This window comes from Chelonoidis abingdonii, chromosome 3 (genome assembly GCF_003597395.2).
Source record: "Chelonoidis abingdonii isolate Lonesome George chromosome 3, CheloAbing_2.0, whole genome shotgun sequence".
NCBI lineage: Eukaryota > Metazoa > Chordata > Testudines > Testudinidae > Chelonoidis > Chelonoidis abingdonii.
In genome coordinates, this window is record NC_133771.1 from 29,989,362 (window position 1) to 30,008,010 (window position 18,649).

The 18,649-nt window shown below is 41.2% G+C and overlaps 1 protein-coding gene across 13 annotated transcripts in view; it reads right to left on the reverse strand.

Moving 5' to 3' along the window:
- LPIN1 (lipin 1) overlaps positions 1 to 18,649 on the reverse strand; it is a 69,403-nt gene that overhangs the window by 27,186 nt on the left and 23,568 nt on the right. For 8 of the 13 annotated variants that reach the window (XM_075063672.1, XM_075063674.1, XM_075063673.1 and 5 more), the window contains 8 exons: positions 17,960 to 18,294; positions 16,411 to 16,530; positions 14,852 to 14,959; positions 8,351 to 8,480; positions 6,325 to 6,640; positions 4,049 to 4,142; positions 2,380 to 2,570; positions 485 to 578 (listed from right to left, as the gene is read on the reverse strand). In XM_075063672.1, coding sequence (XP_074919773.1) covers positions 485 to 578; positions 2,380 to 2,570; positions 4,049 to 4,142; positions 6,325 to 6,640; positions 8,351 to 8,480; positions 14,852 to 14,959; positions 16,411 to 16,530; positions 17,960 to 18,294 — 1,388 coding nt within the window. The remainder of the gene's footprint in view (positions 1 to 484; positions 579 to 2,379; positions 2,571 to 4,048; positions 4,143 to 6,324; positions 6,641 to 8,350; positions 8,481 to 14,851; positions 14,960 to 16,410; positions 16,531 to 17,959; positions 18,295 to 18,649) is intronic. The other 5 variants (XM_075063675.1, XM_075063676.1, XM_075063677.1 and 2 more) reach the window with 3 other exon arrangements.

Here is an 18,649-nt window from a genome sequence, read left to right on the forward strand (position 1 = left end):
TTTGTGAGGTAGGTAAGTGGTATTATCCCCATTTTACAGATCAGGAAAGCAGGACAAGAAATTAAGCAACTTGTCCAAAATCACACAATGAGTCAGCAGAGAGGCGAGGTAATAATATATTCAGTAGATGTAGGTTCTTTCTTTGCATATAGAATGGCCACAAGCCAATCATGATTTCCCCATAAGTATTCATCATTCAGTTGTACTGAATGAATGTCTTAGCAAGGTTTATAGTCTATCTTATTTTTACTCTAGGTATTGAGTGTGAACACTGTCTGCATTCAATACTAGCTCTTTGAAATCCAAATTAATTACTTAATTAGCGGTAACTGGCTTTGAATCTCTTAGGGTGAATCTACAGTAGAAAAATGAGTACCCGTTTGTTCAGCAATGGTGCAGCTGGTGTAAGCACTAGGGTAGCACTAAAAACACGCAAGTGCTTTTCCCACATTGTCCAGACTTTTGCCTGCTGAAATGTACTTACTTATTTCCAATCTTAACCACAAGGTTGGGGTCGTCAATGATAGCAGGATTGTCCACAAACTGCTGATACGTTACTGCTTGTTCTAAGAACTGATCTGTTGGAAATATTTAAAACATACTCACATAAGTACAGTACCTGCAATGGGACAACCTACCGCCCTCCCCCCCCATAACTAGCATTAAAAATGCTCTGAAGAGTTAAGTTTCAGGCTCAGGATCAGCCCTTCATGACAGGGGGTAGCAGAGATTAGCAGTACTATGGAGACAGGGCTTAGACCCCCAATCTTGCAAGGTGCTGGGTATTTCCTCTGAGCTGCTGACTGCCCTGAACCCCTCACAGGAGGTGCTCAATGAAAGCTACAGTGATCAGCACATTGGAGGATGAGGCCTTTCACTCCTGGGTAAGGATGTGCCTCTTCAGTGACCTTCTCTGACTAATTAGGGAACAGGTGTTGATGGACTCGATGAAGAGCTACAGCCCCAGCCAGAAACTTGATCAATACTTGTAGGGCCTGGAGGAAAATGAAAATGCATCCTCCTGGACAAACACCCCCTTCCCTTCCTCGCCTTCAAGAATCACAATTATTTGGATCATGAACAAAATAATAAATAGAACTACTTTATCGTAAATTACCCTCTGTATGGAATATTTTAACTTCTAGTTTCCAAACAGTGCTCAGAGCAGAGTCAAAAAAATGACTCTGCTCTGAGCACTGTTTGGAAACTAGAAGTTAAAATATTCCATACAGAGGGTAATTTACGATAAAGTAGTTCTATTTATTATTTTGTTCATGATCCAAATAATTGAAGGCGAGCTATTTCAATGGCTCCTATGACTCATATCTGAGCACCTCAAGGTCTTTGATGTATTTATCCTTACAACACTCCTGTGAGGTAGGAAAGAGCTGTTATCTCCATTTTATAGACAGGGAACCAAAGAAAGACTAATGACTTGTCCAAGATCACACAGGAAGTCTGTGCTGAAGCTGAAAATAGAACCGACGCCTTCTGAGTTCCAGGCTTGCACCCTAACCATTGGACCATCCTACCTGTCCATGGTAGTGACAGTTGTGAATTTACCAATTATACGCTGCAGTAAAAGGCATAATAAATGGCAAATGCACCCTTTTACTACTGTTGCATGAGGTGAACCTGTAAATACAGTAATTTCCAAACTATATTACAGTAAGTTAAAATCAGTAATATAGTATTAATAACCCTACAACTTCTGACATTTCTATCCAAATGAGAAGAGCTACATCAGGGGTAGGCAACCTGTGGCACGGGTGCCGAAAGCGGCACGCGAGCTGGTTTTCAGTGGCACTCGCATTGCCCAAGTCCTGGCCACCGGTCCGGGGGGGCTCTGCATTTTAATTTAATTTTAAATGAAGCTTCTTAAACATTTTAAAAACCTTATTTACTTTACATATAACAACAGTTTAGTTAACACAGCAAAGAATCCTGTGGCACCTTATAGACTAGCAGACGTTTTGGAGCATGAGCTTTCGTGGGTGAATACCCACTTCGTCAGATGCATGTCACCCATGAAAGCTCATGCTCCAAAACGTCTGTTAGTCTATAAAGGTGCCACAGGATTCTTTGCTGCTTTTACAGATCCAGACTAACACGGCTACCCCTCTAATAGTTTAGTTATACATTATAGACTTATAGAAAGAGACCTTCTAAAAACGTTAAAATGTATTACTGGCACGTGAAACCTTAAATTAGAGTGAATAAATGAAGAATCGGCACACCACTTCTGAAAGGTTGCCGACCCCTGAGCTACATACTCCCTCAGCCTTAAATTCCTACCTCTAGCCACAAGAGGGCACTGTTTCCCCTTTAACAGGAGTTGACTAACAACATGTGATCATAAGGCACAGGATCATTCTGTACCTTTTGTTATCTCTCTGTTCTCACTAAGACCTCCACAGAGTGAAATGGCAATTGAAGGCAAGTCTCTTATTCCATCCGAGACGCCTTCAACGCCACTGTCAACACCTGAACTTCCACCAGAGTGAGGGGACTGATTGGCTGACCGTGCTCCACTTTCATTTGCATTCTTTCCATGTGCAATATTATCACCGCTGTAGAGGAAAAAAAACAAACAGTCTTTCAGTCCTCATTGTTTTCTGATCTGTATCATTCCCAAATTCTCTTCCTTCACAAGCCCAAACCCACATTGTGCACACACTAGGGTGACCAGATGTCCTGATTTTATAGGGACAGTCCTAATATTTGGGGCTTTTTCTTATATAGGTGCCAATTACCCCCCATCTCTGTCCTGATTTTTCACACTTGCTATCTGGTCACCCTAATAGACCCTAAGGCAAACAACTTGTTAAAATGTGTGATTCTCTGGCATAACAGGAAATCAATTCTCTATGGCAAGGAATTCAAATTAGTGGCCTTTCTCAGGCCTCATCTATACACAAAAGTTGTATTGCTTTAACCACATCAGTATAGAGACGTACAACCCCCACTACCATGGACACAGTTACACTGGTATAATATTGCTCCTACCAACATAGCTATGGGAAAGGGAATAAGCTATTCCAGTATAATGTATCTATATAACTGCATCCACACTACAGGCTGTACTGATATAACTGTTTTGGTAAAAAATAATCACTCTTAAATACTTGTATTGGGTCAAAATCTGTGTGTAGATCGGTCATTATTTACTAGAACATACAGGAACAAAATTCTGTCTCTGTCACAATGACTTCCAGAGTTATAACAGGGCATTTGAGAGAAGAATCTGCAGTACAATCTCTCTCTTTTACTAATCTACCACTATTTTGTTTCAATGTTAATATTCCATCCTTAACGACAATGTTTAAGAAAGCCGAAAAAGATACTATTCAAATTATTCTCACTTTAGTTGTTGCTTAATGGCTTTCTGTCGTCAAAACCACTATAGTATGATTTGGGAAGAGGATCATACAAATGTTAAAAGAAACTCTAATGGAAATTAAACCAAAATGGGGAGAAAACACATTTTCATAAATAAAGGCATCATAAGTGTCATCCAAAAATAATTTTCTATCATTTGTGTTTGTATTTCTAAAAGGTCAATCACTATGGTACAGCTAGAGTAAAATAATAATGATAATAATACTAAACTTTAAGTGATTTCAGGTAACAAACAAGGTGAAAAGCATACTGTGCATATATCTCTATATATCTTAGATCAATAGATCGATCCCTTAGGGTATCTTTTATGCTAAGAGCCATATACTGCCCTTGATCCATGAGTATAACTCCCAATAACGTTAATGGAAATTGCACAGCAGTCTGAGACCAGTATATAATGCTTAGCATTTTCAGTCACATTTCTTATGAAAAAGTATAGATCTGTTACAAAGTTTCAAGAATCCCATCTTTTCTCTGCATAATTTTAGGTATCCTTCCCAACATCCTTTTTTGACCTAGACTATCATTTAGCTGAATGTTACTTACAGCCAGTATTCCTATAATCTTGGCACAATGAGACCTGCTAAGAATTTGACAGGAGAAGATGGAGATTTAACTAATATAGTCTAATCCAAATAAATAGTTATACTTTTTGGGGAAATAAAGAGCAGCAACTTCTGGATCCATGTCAGTGAGGTCATCTAAATAGACACCATCAGCACCAAGGTGCCGGCTTCGTTTATCTGTCAAACACAGAGTAAATAAATAATGAATTGGTGTCTTCCAAATACACAATAAGAATTAAAAATAACTTATATCTTAAGGAGCTGTAAAGCATGTGCACACAATTCATAGTTAAAAGAAAAAACAATTATTTGCAATGACACAAAACTGGAAGGCCAAAAGTTTCACAACTGGCTACTGATTTTTGATGCCCTGGTGAAACACCAAAAAGCTGATTTTCAGAGGTGCAGAGCACCCACTATTCCAACTGAAGTCAATGCCGGCTATGCATGATGTCTAATTTGATACCTAACAAGTGAGGTACCAAAAAACCTTAACAATGTTTTGGTTTTGCTGGGAGAGGAGTTATTTAAGTTAAGGCCAATGTTGACACAAGGACAAATGGATACAAACTGGACAGCAACAAGTTTAGGCTTGAAATTAGATAAAGGTTTCTAACCATCAGAGGAGTGAAGTTCTGGAGCAACTTCCAAGGGGGGAAGTGGGAGTAAAAAAAAAAAATCTAACTGGCTTCAAGACTGAGCTTAATAAGTTTATAGAGGAGATAGAATGATGAGGTTTCCTACAATGGCCTGTGTCTCATCTGCGATTGCTAGTAGCAAATATCACCAATGGCTGGAGATGGGACACTAGATGAGGAGGGTTCTGAGTTACTACAGAGAATTTTTTCCCAGGTTTCTGGATGGTGGGTTTAGCTGACATGCTCAGGGTCTAACTGATCGCCATTTTGGGGGAGGGAAGGCATTTTCCCCCAGGTCAGATTGGCAGAGACCCTAGAGGACTCCTTGTACCTTCCTCTGCAGCATGGGACACGGGTCACTTGCTGGTTTAAACTAGTGTAAATGGTGGATTCTCTATAACTTGACGTCTTTAAATCATGATTTGAGGACTTCAGTAACTCAGCCAGAGGTTATGAGTCTATTACAGGAGTGAGTTGGGTTCTGTGGTCTGCAACGTGTAGGAGGCCGGACTAGATGATCATGATGGTCTTAAATTCTATCAGCCTATCTTAGGTACTTTTATGTCCGCCATCACCATGTTATGTGAGCACTTTACACTCTCTAATATATTTATCCTCACAACATCCCTGTCCATTTAGAAGTGCTATTGTCCTCATTTTTCAGATGGGAAACTGAGGCACAGAGATGTTAAGTGACTTGTCCCTGGTGACAAAGGATAGGGACTTGAACATGGGTCTTCCAAGTCCTAGCTCAGTGCCATGACCACTGGACCATCTTTGCTCTCTTGTAGCTATTTCTAAAATAGTGACTGCACGGAGGTTGAAATCCTGAGAGTCCTACCCAGAGCTGTGACCTCCAGTTTGCATCCTTTACTCAAAACACACAACTCACTCCTGAATTTCTGACAAGTAATCAAAGGAAGGTAAATGAAGGCGCACAAATGATTGCATATTAGATGGAACACCTCAATCATTCCTACCTCCACAGACGTGGAACCACTGGCTGAGAAATGTGTCTGTAATAATGTCTGCTCGGGTAAAGCACCCTGGCGAATTTGGGGTCTACCAAAATACATATTGTGAATGCATAAACTTCATGGGGAGATTATATCCCTTACCAGAAAACAATCTATCATCATCTTGAGAAATTAGAGAGGAATAAAATGGGCACAGTTATATTCCAATTGAAGATTATGTGTGTGCTGTATACAACAGAAATTGCTTATGTGTGATTAGACTATTCTGCTTTGTGGCATGCACGATGTTTACGCAAAGGACACGTTGCAACTTTGCTTTGAGGTTGAGGCATTCCACAAGCTAGCAGTGGCATGGCACAGCTGTAGAGCAGACTATTTATTGGTACAGCTGAAAGTGAACTCTGTAGGATGCTTGGATTACAAAATTCTGCAACCCCTGGGTTTGTGAAACAGGGAAGAATTTAGTACAAGTTTTGCAACCCTGCTTATCTGCACAGATCTGCTAAATACAGTAACCAAGGGAGAAAATTATTTCTCTCCCTGTCATTACAGCTCTCTTAAAAAACCCACTCCACACGCACATGCTCAGCTGTTGTTTATGTTAAAAGGCATATTGCTCTCCTTTCAGTCTCTCCAAAAATGCTCTGGAGTTATAGATTAGTTCATCTGGCTACAAAAAGCCTAATCACTGTGGTATCTAGGCGCAAAATCACATGCGTAGAATTGCAGGAGAAACTGCTTTACCTTTCTTTCTAGAAGGGGAATCTATTTTGCTTGCTTGCTGCACTAAGCAAGCTGCAGCTTGTTTGATTTCTTCATTTGCAGGCAGTGATGGTGCAGCTGCTCCTAGAGCCTCTATCTCTGGTTCAGTTATCTCAGCTGGCGCTGGCTGGGGGTCATTTACATCAGAAGCCGCAACAGCTGCCTGCCCAATGGCAGGTAAAGCAGTCAAGCTGCTTATCTCCTCCACAGACTCACTTTGAATGACTTGAAAATGAGTGCTTTCTGAAGGGTTTACATTCACCACGCTGGATTCCTTTGCCTTGAGTAGAGAAGTGGACTAGGAGAAAAAATAAACAGATCAGGATAATGAAAGCCCCTGAGAAAAAGAGAGACACAAAATAGTCAGAAGTTAGCCTGGTCTATTCACACAAAGCTCTACTTTGCACTGTCCTGTTTGGTTTGGATTTCAATGAGAGGTAAAGGCACTGCGCATCTCCTAGGAAGCAGAATAGGGCCTGTAACACTTACTGTTGCCATGCTCACTGAAAGCTGATTCTCAAGAAAACCAGCTACCACTGGAAACCTCAGTTAGCTGAATCACTGGTTCTTAACAGCCCAATTCAATAGATGCTCTGTCTGCAGAACTCTTGTTGATTTCAAAAGGAGAGCTGCACTGTGAATGGCTACAACACTGGGACTTTAGTGAACAAACACTTCTAATAACAGGGGTGGCTCCCAGTGAAAGGTATTCAAAGAGTGACTCTCTGAGAAGCCATGCTAAGAACAACTCCTATTAGCCTGCCCAGGAGCTAAGCCCCCTTGTAGAGCTGCTCCTTAGCAGAGCAGCTGCCAACAGACCACCAGGATCTTAGTTTGAGTCTTGATTATGATAACGTTCAAGGCATACACACCGCAAAGCTGTCATGTCATAGAGTCAGCCTATTGGTTAGACTATGCAGCAGCTAGACATGCACCATACGCTGCCATTCCCGGAGTGCGAAATGCTGCATTTACTTCTGCACTCACTCACTGTTATGCAGCTCTAATACTTGACATAAAATGAATAGTTGTGATCCATATGCTTACAAAGCCATAGTAAAGGTGCCTCTTATTTGGATATATGGGTAAAATTTTCAAAAAAACCTTAAGTGACTTTGGAACCTAAGTCTCATTGACTTTCAATGGAACATAGACTCCTAAGTCACTTAGGCACTTCTGAAAATTTAACTCTGCATCATCTGTCCATAGGGCAGTGGGACATAGTATTTCTGTACTTGGTTGTTTCAGTCACTAATGTCTCTCACTATCTATAACCAAAGATACAGGTGGGGCTAAGAATTTAAAAATCAGCTGGGGACTTTGCTGCCCATCTGCAGACACCTTGAAAAGGCCTGACTGTCCGAAGTTGGGTGCCCAGAACTTTCTGAAAATCAGCTCCCTTTAGCATACTTTAAGATGGGAACCCAAAACAACTAGTTACTTCGTGAAATCTTGGCCAGGAATGTTCTCTGTTTCAGTCAGTAACAAATATGAACACCACCAAGTACCTGTAATTCCGTAGGCAAAGTGTTTACATGCAAAGCCTTCCTCGTTTAGCAGAAATGTTTGCCTACATCAATATTTCCTATCTAGGCCCAACAGCTAAACTCTTATCCAAGTCTTCACCATCTCCCATGTCAATCAGTGCAACCTCATCCTCTTGGACAGTCATTCCAAAAATCCACAATGCCCTTTCCAGCCCAACCCAACAGCAGCCTCTAAAGCAAGCTTCCTAGCCCATCCATCAAACCACATCACCATCCCCCTTTGAATTCCTTCATTGGCTTCCCCTTCTCTATCTCATTAGATATTAATGTCTTGTCCTCATCTTTCAAGACTCCACATAATTCAGTTCTTAATCCTGACTTTGATTTGCCTGTATGAACTAAAAGCCTAAAATCAAACACGTATATCAGCTATGTGAAACATTACACCCATATGTACACATGCCCTGTTAACAATACACAGTACATACTGGAAGGAATGAAACAGGAGTGATGTTTGATACCTTTGCAGCTTGAGGCAGTTCTCCCCAGGCCCAGTGCATTTGTGGGTTATTCTTCTGCATCCCCCTGTCCAAAGATTTACTGACTAATTCTGAATCACTCTTAGGAGTGGGTGGGCGTGAACCTGAGGGACTGGAAAACAAAACAAAATGGTACTCATTAAAGAGCTAAGTAAAAGCAAAGCATAGGCCAAGCTGCATTATGCCGCATTCTTGTTGTCTATTATCTGTATTACAAGTGTCGCCACAATACACTAGGCACCTTCCAACAATCATGACCCAAAGAGTTCAGAAATCTAAGGAGCTCAGCAGCAAATCAAAGATATGGAAGCATGATAAACCATTTTCAAAATAACTATCTCAGACTGGCTCTCTGTGCACCCATTTATAGCTGTCAGGTTTTGGTAGGCATCAGGGTCTTGAGGAGGAATTTGAAGGTGGCAAGGGTACAGACTAGTTCAGGGAGGGCATCCACTGCATAAAAACACATGGCAGAAAGAGTGATAATTAGTAAATTACTAGTCAGTGGCATCACCAGTCATCTTTGTTTAATGTAATAAAATCAGTAGTCAATAGTACAAATGGTCACTAATCAGTGATGGTTCATAGACTGTAAAGCCAGAAGGGATGACTCTGATCATCTGACCTCCTGCATAGCACAAGTCCCTTAAATTTCATCCCAAATTCCTGCATCAAGCCTACAACTTCTGGCTGAACAAGAGCATATATTTTAAATACAAATCCAATCTTGATTTAAAGAATCTACTACATCCCTGGAAAAGCTGTTCCCACAGTTAATTACCCTCACTATTAAAAATGTGCTTTTTATACTAATCTGAATTTATCATGACTATGAAATTTCTTAACCTTTTCTTAGATCAACTAAATAGATTGAGCTTCTTTAGACTGACTGTTCTCAGATAACAATTACTTTGTACTAGCACAATGGTAGATCTTAAAACTTGACAATTTTTCCTCTGATAAATAGACATGATTACCTAATTATCTGCATTTTGCCCTTGTAATTTCCTGTGCTTGCTGTAGGAAATACCTTAAACACGGCAAATGCTAAGTTCCTCCAGCGACAAGTAATTAGTTATTTAAGAAAATCAGCACATTTGCAAGGGTCCTTGCTGTAAGAAAAATTTTCCTATTGATTTCCAAGCTCTTTACAATCATTAATCAATGCTCACCACAATCTCATCATTTTACAGATGAGGAGATTAAGATTTTTAAAGATATTTACATGCCTAAAGATGCAAACAGGCATTTAGTGGGATTTTCATGGGAGTTATACGTCTGTGCACTTTTGAAAATTCCTCTTGGGCCCACATACACAAAGGTATTTAGGCTCCTAGCTTCCATTGATCAAGGTGTCTATCTGCATCTTTAGGCACCTAACTACCTTTGAAAATCTGTCCTTAAGTGACTTACCCAAGGGAACACAGTAAATCAGTAGGTGGGTTAGGACTTGAACTCAGCAATCCTACTAATCCATCCTTGTCCCCCACAAAAAACAAGAATGCATCTACTGGGCATTTCACACAAGCACAACGAAGTGCATGTATATTCAGTATTTCATTTTGTAAATGTCTGGCTTTGCTTAAATGCAATTTAGATATAATAAAACTTATAATTTTAGAAGGCAAAATATGTCCACATTCCAAAATTCTTTTCCATAGCTCTCCCCTTGTAGATTAATACACAAACACTAATGTAACTTTAAGAAGTGCACAAGAATTATAATCAGAATGTTTGGAATGTCTGGGCCTCTTAAATTAAGTGCTGTAATATCAAATCAGAAATATAAACATGCACCAGAAATATTGCATTATTTGCAACATCAACAACAAAAAAAGATGTTAAAACATTCCTGCTACTTAGATTAGTTGCAACATTATGCAAAGGTTAGTTTCCCGTGCCATCTACAAATCGCAAGCTGGGGTTGGTGTTCTTAGTATTCTGAGGTGAGCTGTCACTCCCTTAGAGTGAAAGTCTCAGACCCTCTTCCTGCCCACAGAAGTCCCAAAACTACCATGATTCCATTGCACAAGGGCACTGGGAAGCAAAAAGCTACATAGCGCAGCTCTGCAACACACCATGCCTTTAGAGCCATCACAAAAAAATGACTTTAGGAGATGCCAAGATGGAGAAAGAACATAAGCATATAATGCAAATGCACTGTAGCCTTGCAGCATACTACCACTGCTCTGCTTGGAAAGGATTTCCTCTTCCATGGACGTGCATAGTCTTTTTTGGGCCATGAGGTTGCTCAGCTGAAGAGATAACTCCTCCCGCCATGGATAGGGATTGAGCCTGGCAGAATTATATGAAAAATCACCAGGAATTTAAATACCCTGAACTGTGATGTGGGAATTCCCCTACCTCAGCATTTCCCCTGGGCTTACAATGACAAACTCAAGGACTTTTTTCTTTACACACCATGTTCCCTTAATAATGTTAAACTGCTCCTACCACTGACCAGCACCTCTCTGAAGTGACCCCTAGTTTATTACTGAAGGCACTGACTGTGTTTATGCGCTCATATGTGTATACTTCTGCCTTCACACCTCATGTTGTATATTTTTGCCATGTTGTGTCTGCTTAAGACAGTGTTCACTGCACACAGCTGCTGTCAAAATCAATTTTGATAAAAGACTAACAAAGCTCATGATCACATTGCATATCATCTTCAAAGATTTTTGTTTTGCTTTTTACTGAATTGGGACAAATTAAGTGCCAGAGCAATGGCAGAGTTTTGTATGCTTCAATCAGGGATGAGCTGGACATATTCGAGATAAGGACCTTGTAAGACTGGTAATCTAGTGATTGTGTCCTGCCAGGTAGGAGACCTTCTAGGTTCAGTTCCCACTTCTAATTTCTTGCTCTTTGTCTTGGAAGGGGTTGGGAATGTTCTTCAGATAATGCACTAAACTCCTGAGGAAGGCATGTCTTGCATCGGTCAGTAGCCTCAAGAATATTAATGGCTCCCAAAGGAATCTTGGCCATGTTTTAAAAAATGGTGATTATGACACGAACGTCAAGACTAGGGGAGAAAGGGAGATAAATAAATGGAAGGGTGGGATATCAGTGGGAGAGATGGGGAGATTAGAGAATGATGTTGAAGACTGGGGGGGGATCAATTATAATCCCACAAAACAGACTGAATTTAGCCACAAAAAAACTGTTACAGAATCTACCCCTGAAAGAACACAGTATTTTTTACAAAGGGAACTATATATAGCATGATCTGAACTTCATTAAAGCAGTAAATATTTGGATAAGACTGAGAGTTGTCAAAATAGTCCACTTACCATCACAGCACGGTGATGTGCACCGACAAGTCAGGCAGAATAGCAAAAGTGGGGAATTCCTCTGGCATACAATAAACACTAGTGAAATGATTATTAACTTTGACATTTGTTATGTGCACTGCAGTAGTGCCGTGAAGGCATGGCCCCATCATGATAGGTGCTGTGCTAACAGGTATCATAATAGAGTCTCAGCCTGAAGTTCTTACAATCTAAGCTTTAGATAAGAGACAGGGGGATACGACAAACAGATAGAGAGACCACAAGGGAACAGAGTGACAGCTGTGTACAGGGGAATAAGTAGCATTCACAGCACACTAGCTGCCTGATCAAATGCTAAAAGGAACTGATGTTCTCTTTATTTATCTGTTTCTCGCTGACATAGAAAAAATGCGTTTGAGCACAGGAGGGAGGTGTTTTTGATTATTTAAAGTGGTGTTGTGCTTGGAAAAATGACATGGTAAAATGGCATTGAGAGCTTCCATCTTTATAACCTCCAACCCGGCAAAGACTGCCTGAGATCTGAGATTCAAACGAGGCTCTTTCTTCTCTCAAATCAATATCTGTAATAAAGGTTCCATAGGCTGAATTAGGCCCTGTTATCACTGTGCAACCCTACTGTTTTCCGATTAAGCCCTTGGTGAGATTTGTGAAATTCCATTGTCTTCAATTAGTTATTACAGGTTAAACCATGATTGAACCATATCCAGCATTCTGTTGATGTTACACAATAAGGAATGGAAACCTTACTTTAGTCACTGTCATGTCAGCATCCTTTCGTAAACGAGAGAGAGTGGGAATTGCTGTCTATGATGTAGATGGTTTGCAATGTCTCATGTGACTGAATCGTCCAATCCAAGATCTGCATGATCTTTGGCAGTTATTGCAAATGTATTGGGAGCTGCTTGCTTCTTACAGGCTCTTTTCTCTTCAAGCTGTAGGAACCAGCTTCTGTCATGGACTTTGATACGCTGATGGTGCCACTTGTTATGATCACTTGCCAAGATTTCCCATTGGTCAGGATCAATTCCAAATTCCTTTATATCTCACTTGCATGTGTCTTTATAGTAAAGCTTGGGATATCCTGTTGTTCTTGTTCCCTCTGATAACTCCCCGTATAGCAATGCCCTTGGGTATGTGTCCGTCTTCCGGCCTACTCAGATGGCCCAGCCAGTGAAGTCGTCTTTGCTTGTGCAAGGCTGTCACACTTGGTACATTTGTCCTTTGAAGAACCTCTGTGTTGGTGACTTTATCCTGCCATTTGGTGTTGAGTATGTGGCATAAACAGCACAGGTGGAAACTTTTCTCTCGATGAGCATAAGTTGTCCATGTTTCCCCACCATACATGAGAGTGCTGAGGATGCAGGCTTGAGGCACTAGCATTTTGGTCTTGATGGTAAGCTTTGAGTTGTTCCATGCTCTTTTAGTTAGTCTGCTAAAGGTGATGGCAGCCTTTCCAATGCGAACATTTAGTTCTTCATCCAGTGAGAGGCTGGTGGTCACTATAGAACCTAAAAAGCTGGACTTTTGGACTACTTCTATCTGGTTTGCATTTAAGGCAATTGAAGGATCTTGTGGAGCTCCCTGTCCTAATACAACAGTTTTCTTAATGCTGATGGTGAGAGTAAATGCCTGACAAGCACTTGAAAGACGGTCCATGAGTTCCTGTAGTACATCTTCACCATGGGCTATGTGGGCAGCAGCAGCGAATGGAAGTTCCCCAATTAGCACCTTTTTGACTTTGGTCTTTGAGTTAAGTCATGATAGGTTGAAGAGTTTCCCATCCAATCTTCTATGGAGATACACTCCATCTTTCATGTACTTAAACGCACCGTTCAAAAGTACCGAGAAGAAGATTCCAAAGCGTGTAGGGGCAAGAACACATCCTTGCTTCACTCCGTTTTCATCTCAAAGCTGTTCGAAGTGGATCTATCAAACTGGACAGTTGGTGTCATGTTGTTGTGGAATGAACATATAAGACATAGCAGGGTTGGTGGACATCCCATCTTTTCTAGTATTACAAACAGACCTGCTCTGCTGACTGTGTTGAATGCTTTGGTCAGTTTTGTTCTCCGCACTTTTCTTGGAGTTGACTCAGAGAAAATACCATGTTTCTAGTTGATCTTCCAGCCCAGAATCTGCACTATGATTCAGGGTAGACACGATTCGCCAGCCGTTGTAGGCCCAGTAAGATGACTTTTGTGAAGTCAGAGGCATACACACAAGAAAGAAACATCACCAACGAATCACTGGACCAAATATCAACTTACAGGTCATGCCAGAGCTAGATATGGAGCCCACTGTAGAAGAACTAAGCAAGGCCATTGATTTGCTATCAAGTGGAAAGGCTCCTGGAAAAGATGGCATTTCAGCAGAAATCCTCAAGTGTGGAAAAGACAGCCTATTACCATATTTTCATCAGCTGTTATTTAAATGCTGATGGGGAATGGTGGTGTAGAGAGGCTAAGTGACTTGCCCATAGTTACATAAGAAGGATGTAGCACAGAAGGGACTTCAGTCTAGATCTCCTACGTCCTATGCTATTGCTTACACACTGGACCATCCTTCCTCTCTATAGATGCTCTCTCCCCTCCATTCCAAAGTACAGAAAAGCTTCCATCCCCCACCCAAAGAATGAAGATGGGAGGACAAGAGAAAAAGGCTCCCTCACTCATGCCGCCCCCTCTCTTGTCTGATTAAGCATCATCTTGTGAGGGGTTTTAAATTTTTCATTTAAAAATACTGTGTTACCATAGAAGGAAAGCAAACTCTGCAGGAAGGCCCTGTTTTTTGTTAAATGGAAATAACTTTTTTTAAAAATTAAACTACAGAAAGCCCAAAAGGAAATGTCTGTATTAACTTAAATAGAACTACAGCAATTAACACCAGCCAAGGAGCTGGATCATTTGTCCTTGGGCGTTTTCTTGGGCTTTTTTCCCTTTTTCTAATCCTTTTTCTCATTATACTGATGTTATATTACCCATCATAGTGCAATGCAGGGCTTCTCTGTGCAACTTATCTACATTCAAAGCCCAGGTAGGAGGTAAGTAAAGGAAATTCTGCTATCTTGCATTTTCCTCCCAAGTGTCTAGGTTAGTAATAAGCAGCTTTGTAAGTTAGGCAAAATTTGCATACTGTTAATGCATTAAAGGATTAATCCCACATCCCAAGAGAGAGAGAATAACTCCTCTACCTGTCTGTAGCAGGGAAGTGAGAGGATTGATGAGGACAAGAACTAGATAGGCCTCCATCTGCTGAAACAGTGAGATGAGAGGATGGCCCTGTGCAATCTATAGGCTTACTGGATAGCACGATACATTGAAAGAGAGAAAAACTGGGTGTCATTATTCAAAATAGGTGCTAACTAACACAAGCTCTTCAGGCACTCAAAGGCCATTTGAAAACAGGCCTGTACATCTCAAGTTTTCATAATCTGAGCACTGTAATCAACCTGCACAAAGGTAGCATACAATTCAAACCAGCCACCAAGTCACCAAGAAATAGACTTCATTGGAACCTCACTGTGACATGCAGAAAGAGGACCTGTCTGATGTCAGCTGAACAGCTTTGAGGCTGTTCCTCAGGAGGAAGAAATGCAATCCAAATTAACACACTTTGACTCTAATGTATGCACACCCACACTGTGTGTACAAAAAGAATATTAAACAAGAAATGCATATAGTATGCTGTATGTGTATGTGTTTATTATCTATAATGAATATTCCACGTTATAGTCATCTTTGTAACTAAAGAAATAGCTTTTTTGAAATAGACAAAGGAAGCTTATTTTCTTCAATTATAAAGAATCTTGGTTTTTTACATATTATAATAATTGAAGATATACCTATCTCCTAGAAGTGGAAGAGACCTCGAAAGGTCATTGAGTACAGCCCCCTGCCTTCACTAGCAGGACCAAGTACTGATTTTTGCCCCAGATCCCTAAGTGGCCCCCTCAAGGATTGAACTCACAACCCTGCATATTAGGGTGCAATCTTGCAAGTTCTTGGAAGGTAAAAAAAAAAAAAAAAGGACAAAAAAATAGACTCATGACTAAATTCATTAAAGTCTTTCTGTGTAGCATGGATTCAAGTTCCATCAGTGTTACTACACATGTGAGTAATTGCTGCAGGATTAGATCATTGTTTCTGAACAAATGAATTTTTGGTTTAGGGCAGCATGATTCCCAACTTCAAAGATCAGCACTGGGCATGTGACCAGATTAAGGCAACAAATATTCTAGGATTCAAACACAGCATAGTCCACATTTGAAGAAAGAGCTGAGTTGCGCTAAAGCTGTTGCATACTGTCAGAATTCAAATGTAGAGACAAGGTGGGTGAGGCAATATATTTTATTGGATCAACTTCTATTGGTGACAGAGACAAGCTTTCAAGCCCCACAGGGCTCTTCTTCAGGTCTGGGAAAGGTTCTCCCAGTGTCACAGCTAAATGCAAATGTAACATTGGGAGTAACTTTCCTAGACCTGAAAAGAGCTGTGTGTTGTTCAAAAACTTGTCTCTCTCACTAACAAAAGTTGGTTCAATAAAAGATATCTGACGCGCCTTGTCTCTCTAATATCCTGGGACTGACATGGCTACAACAATACTGCATATTCACCTGGAGAAGGTATTCATCTAGTAGTTGACAGTGACAATGCTTGACTCAACAAGACTTGAGAAGGCAGCAAGTAGGACTAAGTGAGGAAGGAGAGATTGTTTTAAAAAACCTATATATTATAATTCTATATACTGTACCTCTGAAGGGGTGACCACTCTCCATCTGAATGGGTGTATGGTGCAGACTGCGAAAGCTTATTGATTCCAGAAGCATTTATTTCAGACACTTCTTCATTAAACTCATCCGTAACAGATATCCTGAGCATAAAAAAAAATGGAAGTTAAAATAATGCTTGAATATTAAATTTCCTCATATCTCAGTTAATAGACAGAATAATGCAGACATGTTCTAGTACAGAGATCGGCAACCTTTGACACGCAGCTTGCCAGGGTAAGCACACTGGAGGGCTGGGCCAGTTTGTTTACCTGCCGCATCTGCAGGTTCGGCCGATCGTGGCTCCCACTGGCCGCGGTTCGCTGCTCCAGGGCAATGGGGGCTGGGGAAAGCGGCGCGAGCTGAGGGATGTGCTGGCCGACACTTCCCCCCACCCCCCATCGGCCTGAAGCAGCGAACCACGACCGGTGGGAGCCATGATCGGCCGAACCTGCGGACACAGCAGGTAAACAAACCAGCCCGGCCCGCCACGGTGCTTACCCTGGCAGGCCATGTGCCAAAGGTTGCCGATCCCTGTTCTAGTAAGAAGACATCTAGATGTTGGTATAAATCAAATTGTGAGAGAAAGCCATAGTCTAACTCACACCCTATACTTCCACAGATATCATTCTCCTGGTCACTTTGCTGTCAATTTCCTAGATTAAAACTCATTCTCAGGGCCAGATGCTCCTCAGCCATGTGTGCTGCTGGAGGGAAGCTGAAATCTGAAGAAGTGGATAGGGGCAACGGAAGGGGGAAACACTGACTCTGCTACAGGCTACTCTAACCTTCTGAATCCTCAACATCGCTTTTGTACACAGACTGGGGAGATGGAGCTTTTCTGTTCAGAGTAGATGTATGGCGGGTGGGAAGTACATATAGTAGGAGGTGATAAATCCGAAGCAGTAATCACTGTATGTCACAAACTTCCCTCCTATTCTGCCAGATTTCAAAGCAGAAATGCACCCATGAGCTATTGTTACTCTGAAACACAGGTAGGGAGAGGAAAACAAGGGAGAGCCAACTGCAGAGCTGAACAAAGGGGGCCAAGAGAGGACCCACAGAGCAGTTGGCTCTCCATGCTTGTAACTTCAGGATCTATGGGGTTTGCACAATTACAGCGCAAGTAATTACTGGATCTGGATATTCTGGATTAATCATCAGAATGTTTTATCCACTGTATGGACACAAATTCTCTGCTGGTGTATATCAGGGTAGGTCCACTGAAATCAATGCAGGAATGCTAATTTACACTAGCTAAGGCTCTGATTATGGGTGTCTATTAGATTCCTGTACCTATACATTACCAGGGAGTAAAAGCCAAACTAAAAAGGGGGTTTTCTCTCCCTGTTGGTTTCAGACCAGAAGTCTCTCGGATTTCATAACTAGTTTTCAGGGTTTGGTTATTAATTCAGAAGGGCATTTTTACACACACATCCAGAAAAACACTTGAGTCCCCTCTCTGTGCAATACATGCAAGAAACATTTAATCCTTTCAATCTGGCATTAGATCTACATTATAAATGATGATACCTCATATTGTCCACGGGCTCATTCTCTTCCTCTGAACTAATCTGTATAGAAAACATTTCTTCATCTTCTGATGTGTCTCCATTCTCTTCTCTTTTTAAACTGTCAAGTTTATGGGTAGATTTCCTCCTCCTCTTCCTTCTTTTCTTCACAGAGACACAAATTGAGGAGCTTTCTATAGCAGACTGGGAAGCAAGACCGGGGATTGATACCTGTGAGGATCCAGTGGAGTCCAGGTTCCTCACCCTGTCCATTAAGTTCCTCTTCAGCTGTGATTCCATCAGAGCAGCTCCCTCTGATAGAATGGGGGAGGTAACAAGGTGGTAAGGAATTACCTCCTGAAGACAAAAATCAAAACCAGGGGGTATATTATTCCCTCCCACAGTCAAAAATATAGGTCTAGCATCTGAGCAGAATGGTCTCTGCCCATTAACCCTACTGACTATCAAAACAACTTGGGCCCAGAGTGCCCCTTCCCCACGTGTGCTCCCTAGGCTCCAAGCCATGGGGGAACGGTTTCAGGGTGGCAGCTCCTAGAGGTACTTGCACTAAGGGGTGTCATAAACAGATAGCTAAGGGTTAATGTTTCTTTCACCTGTAAAGGGTTAACAAAGGGAACCAAACACCTGACCAGAGGACCAATCAGGAAACCGGATTTTTCAAAGCTCAGGGAGGGAATGTTTGGGTCTGTGT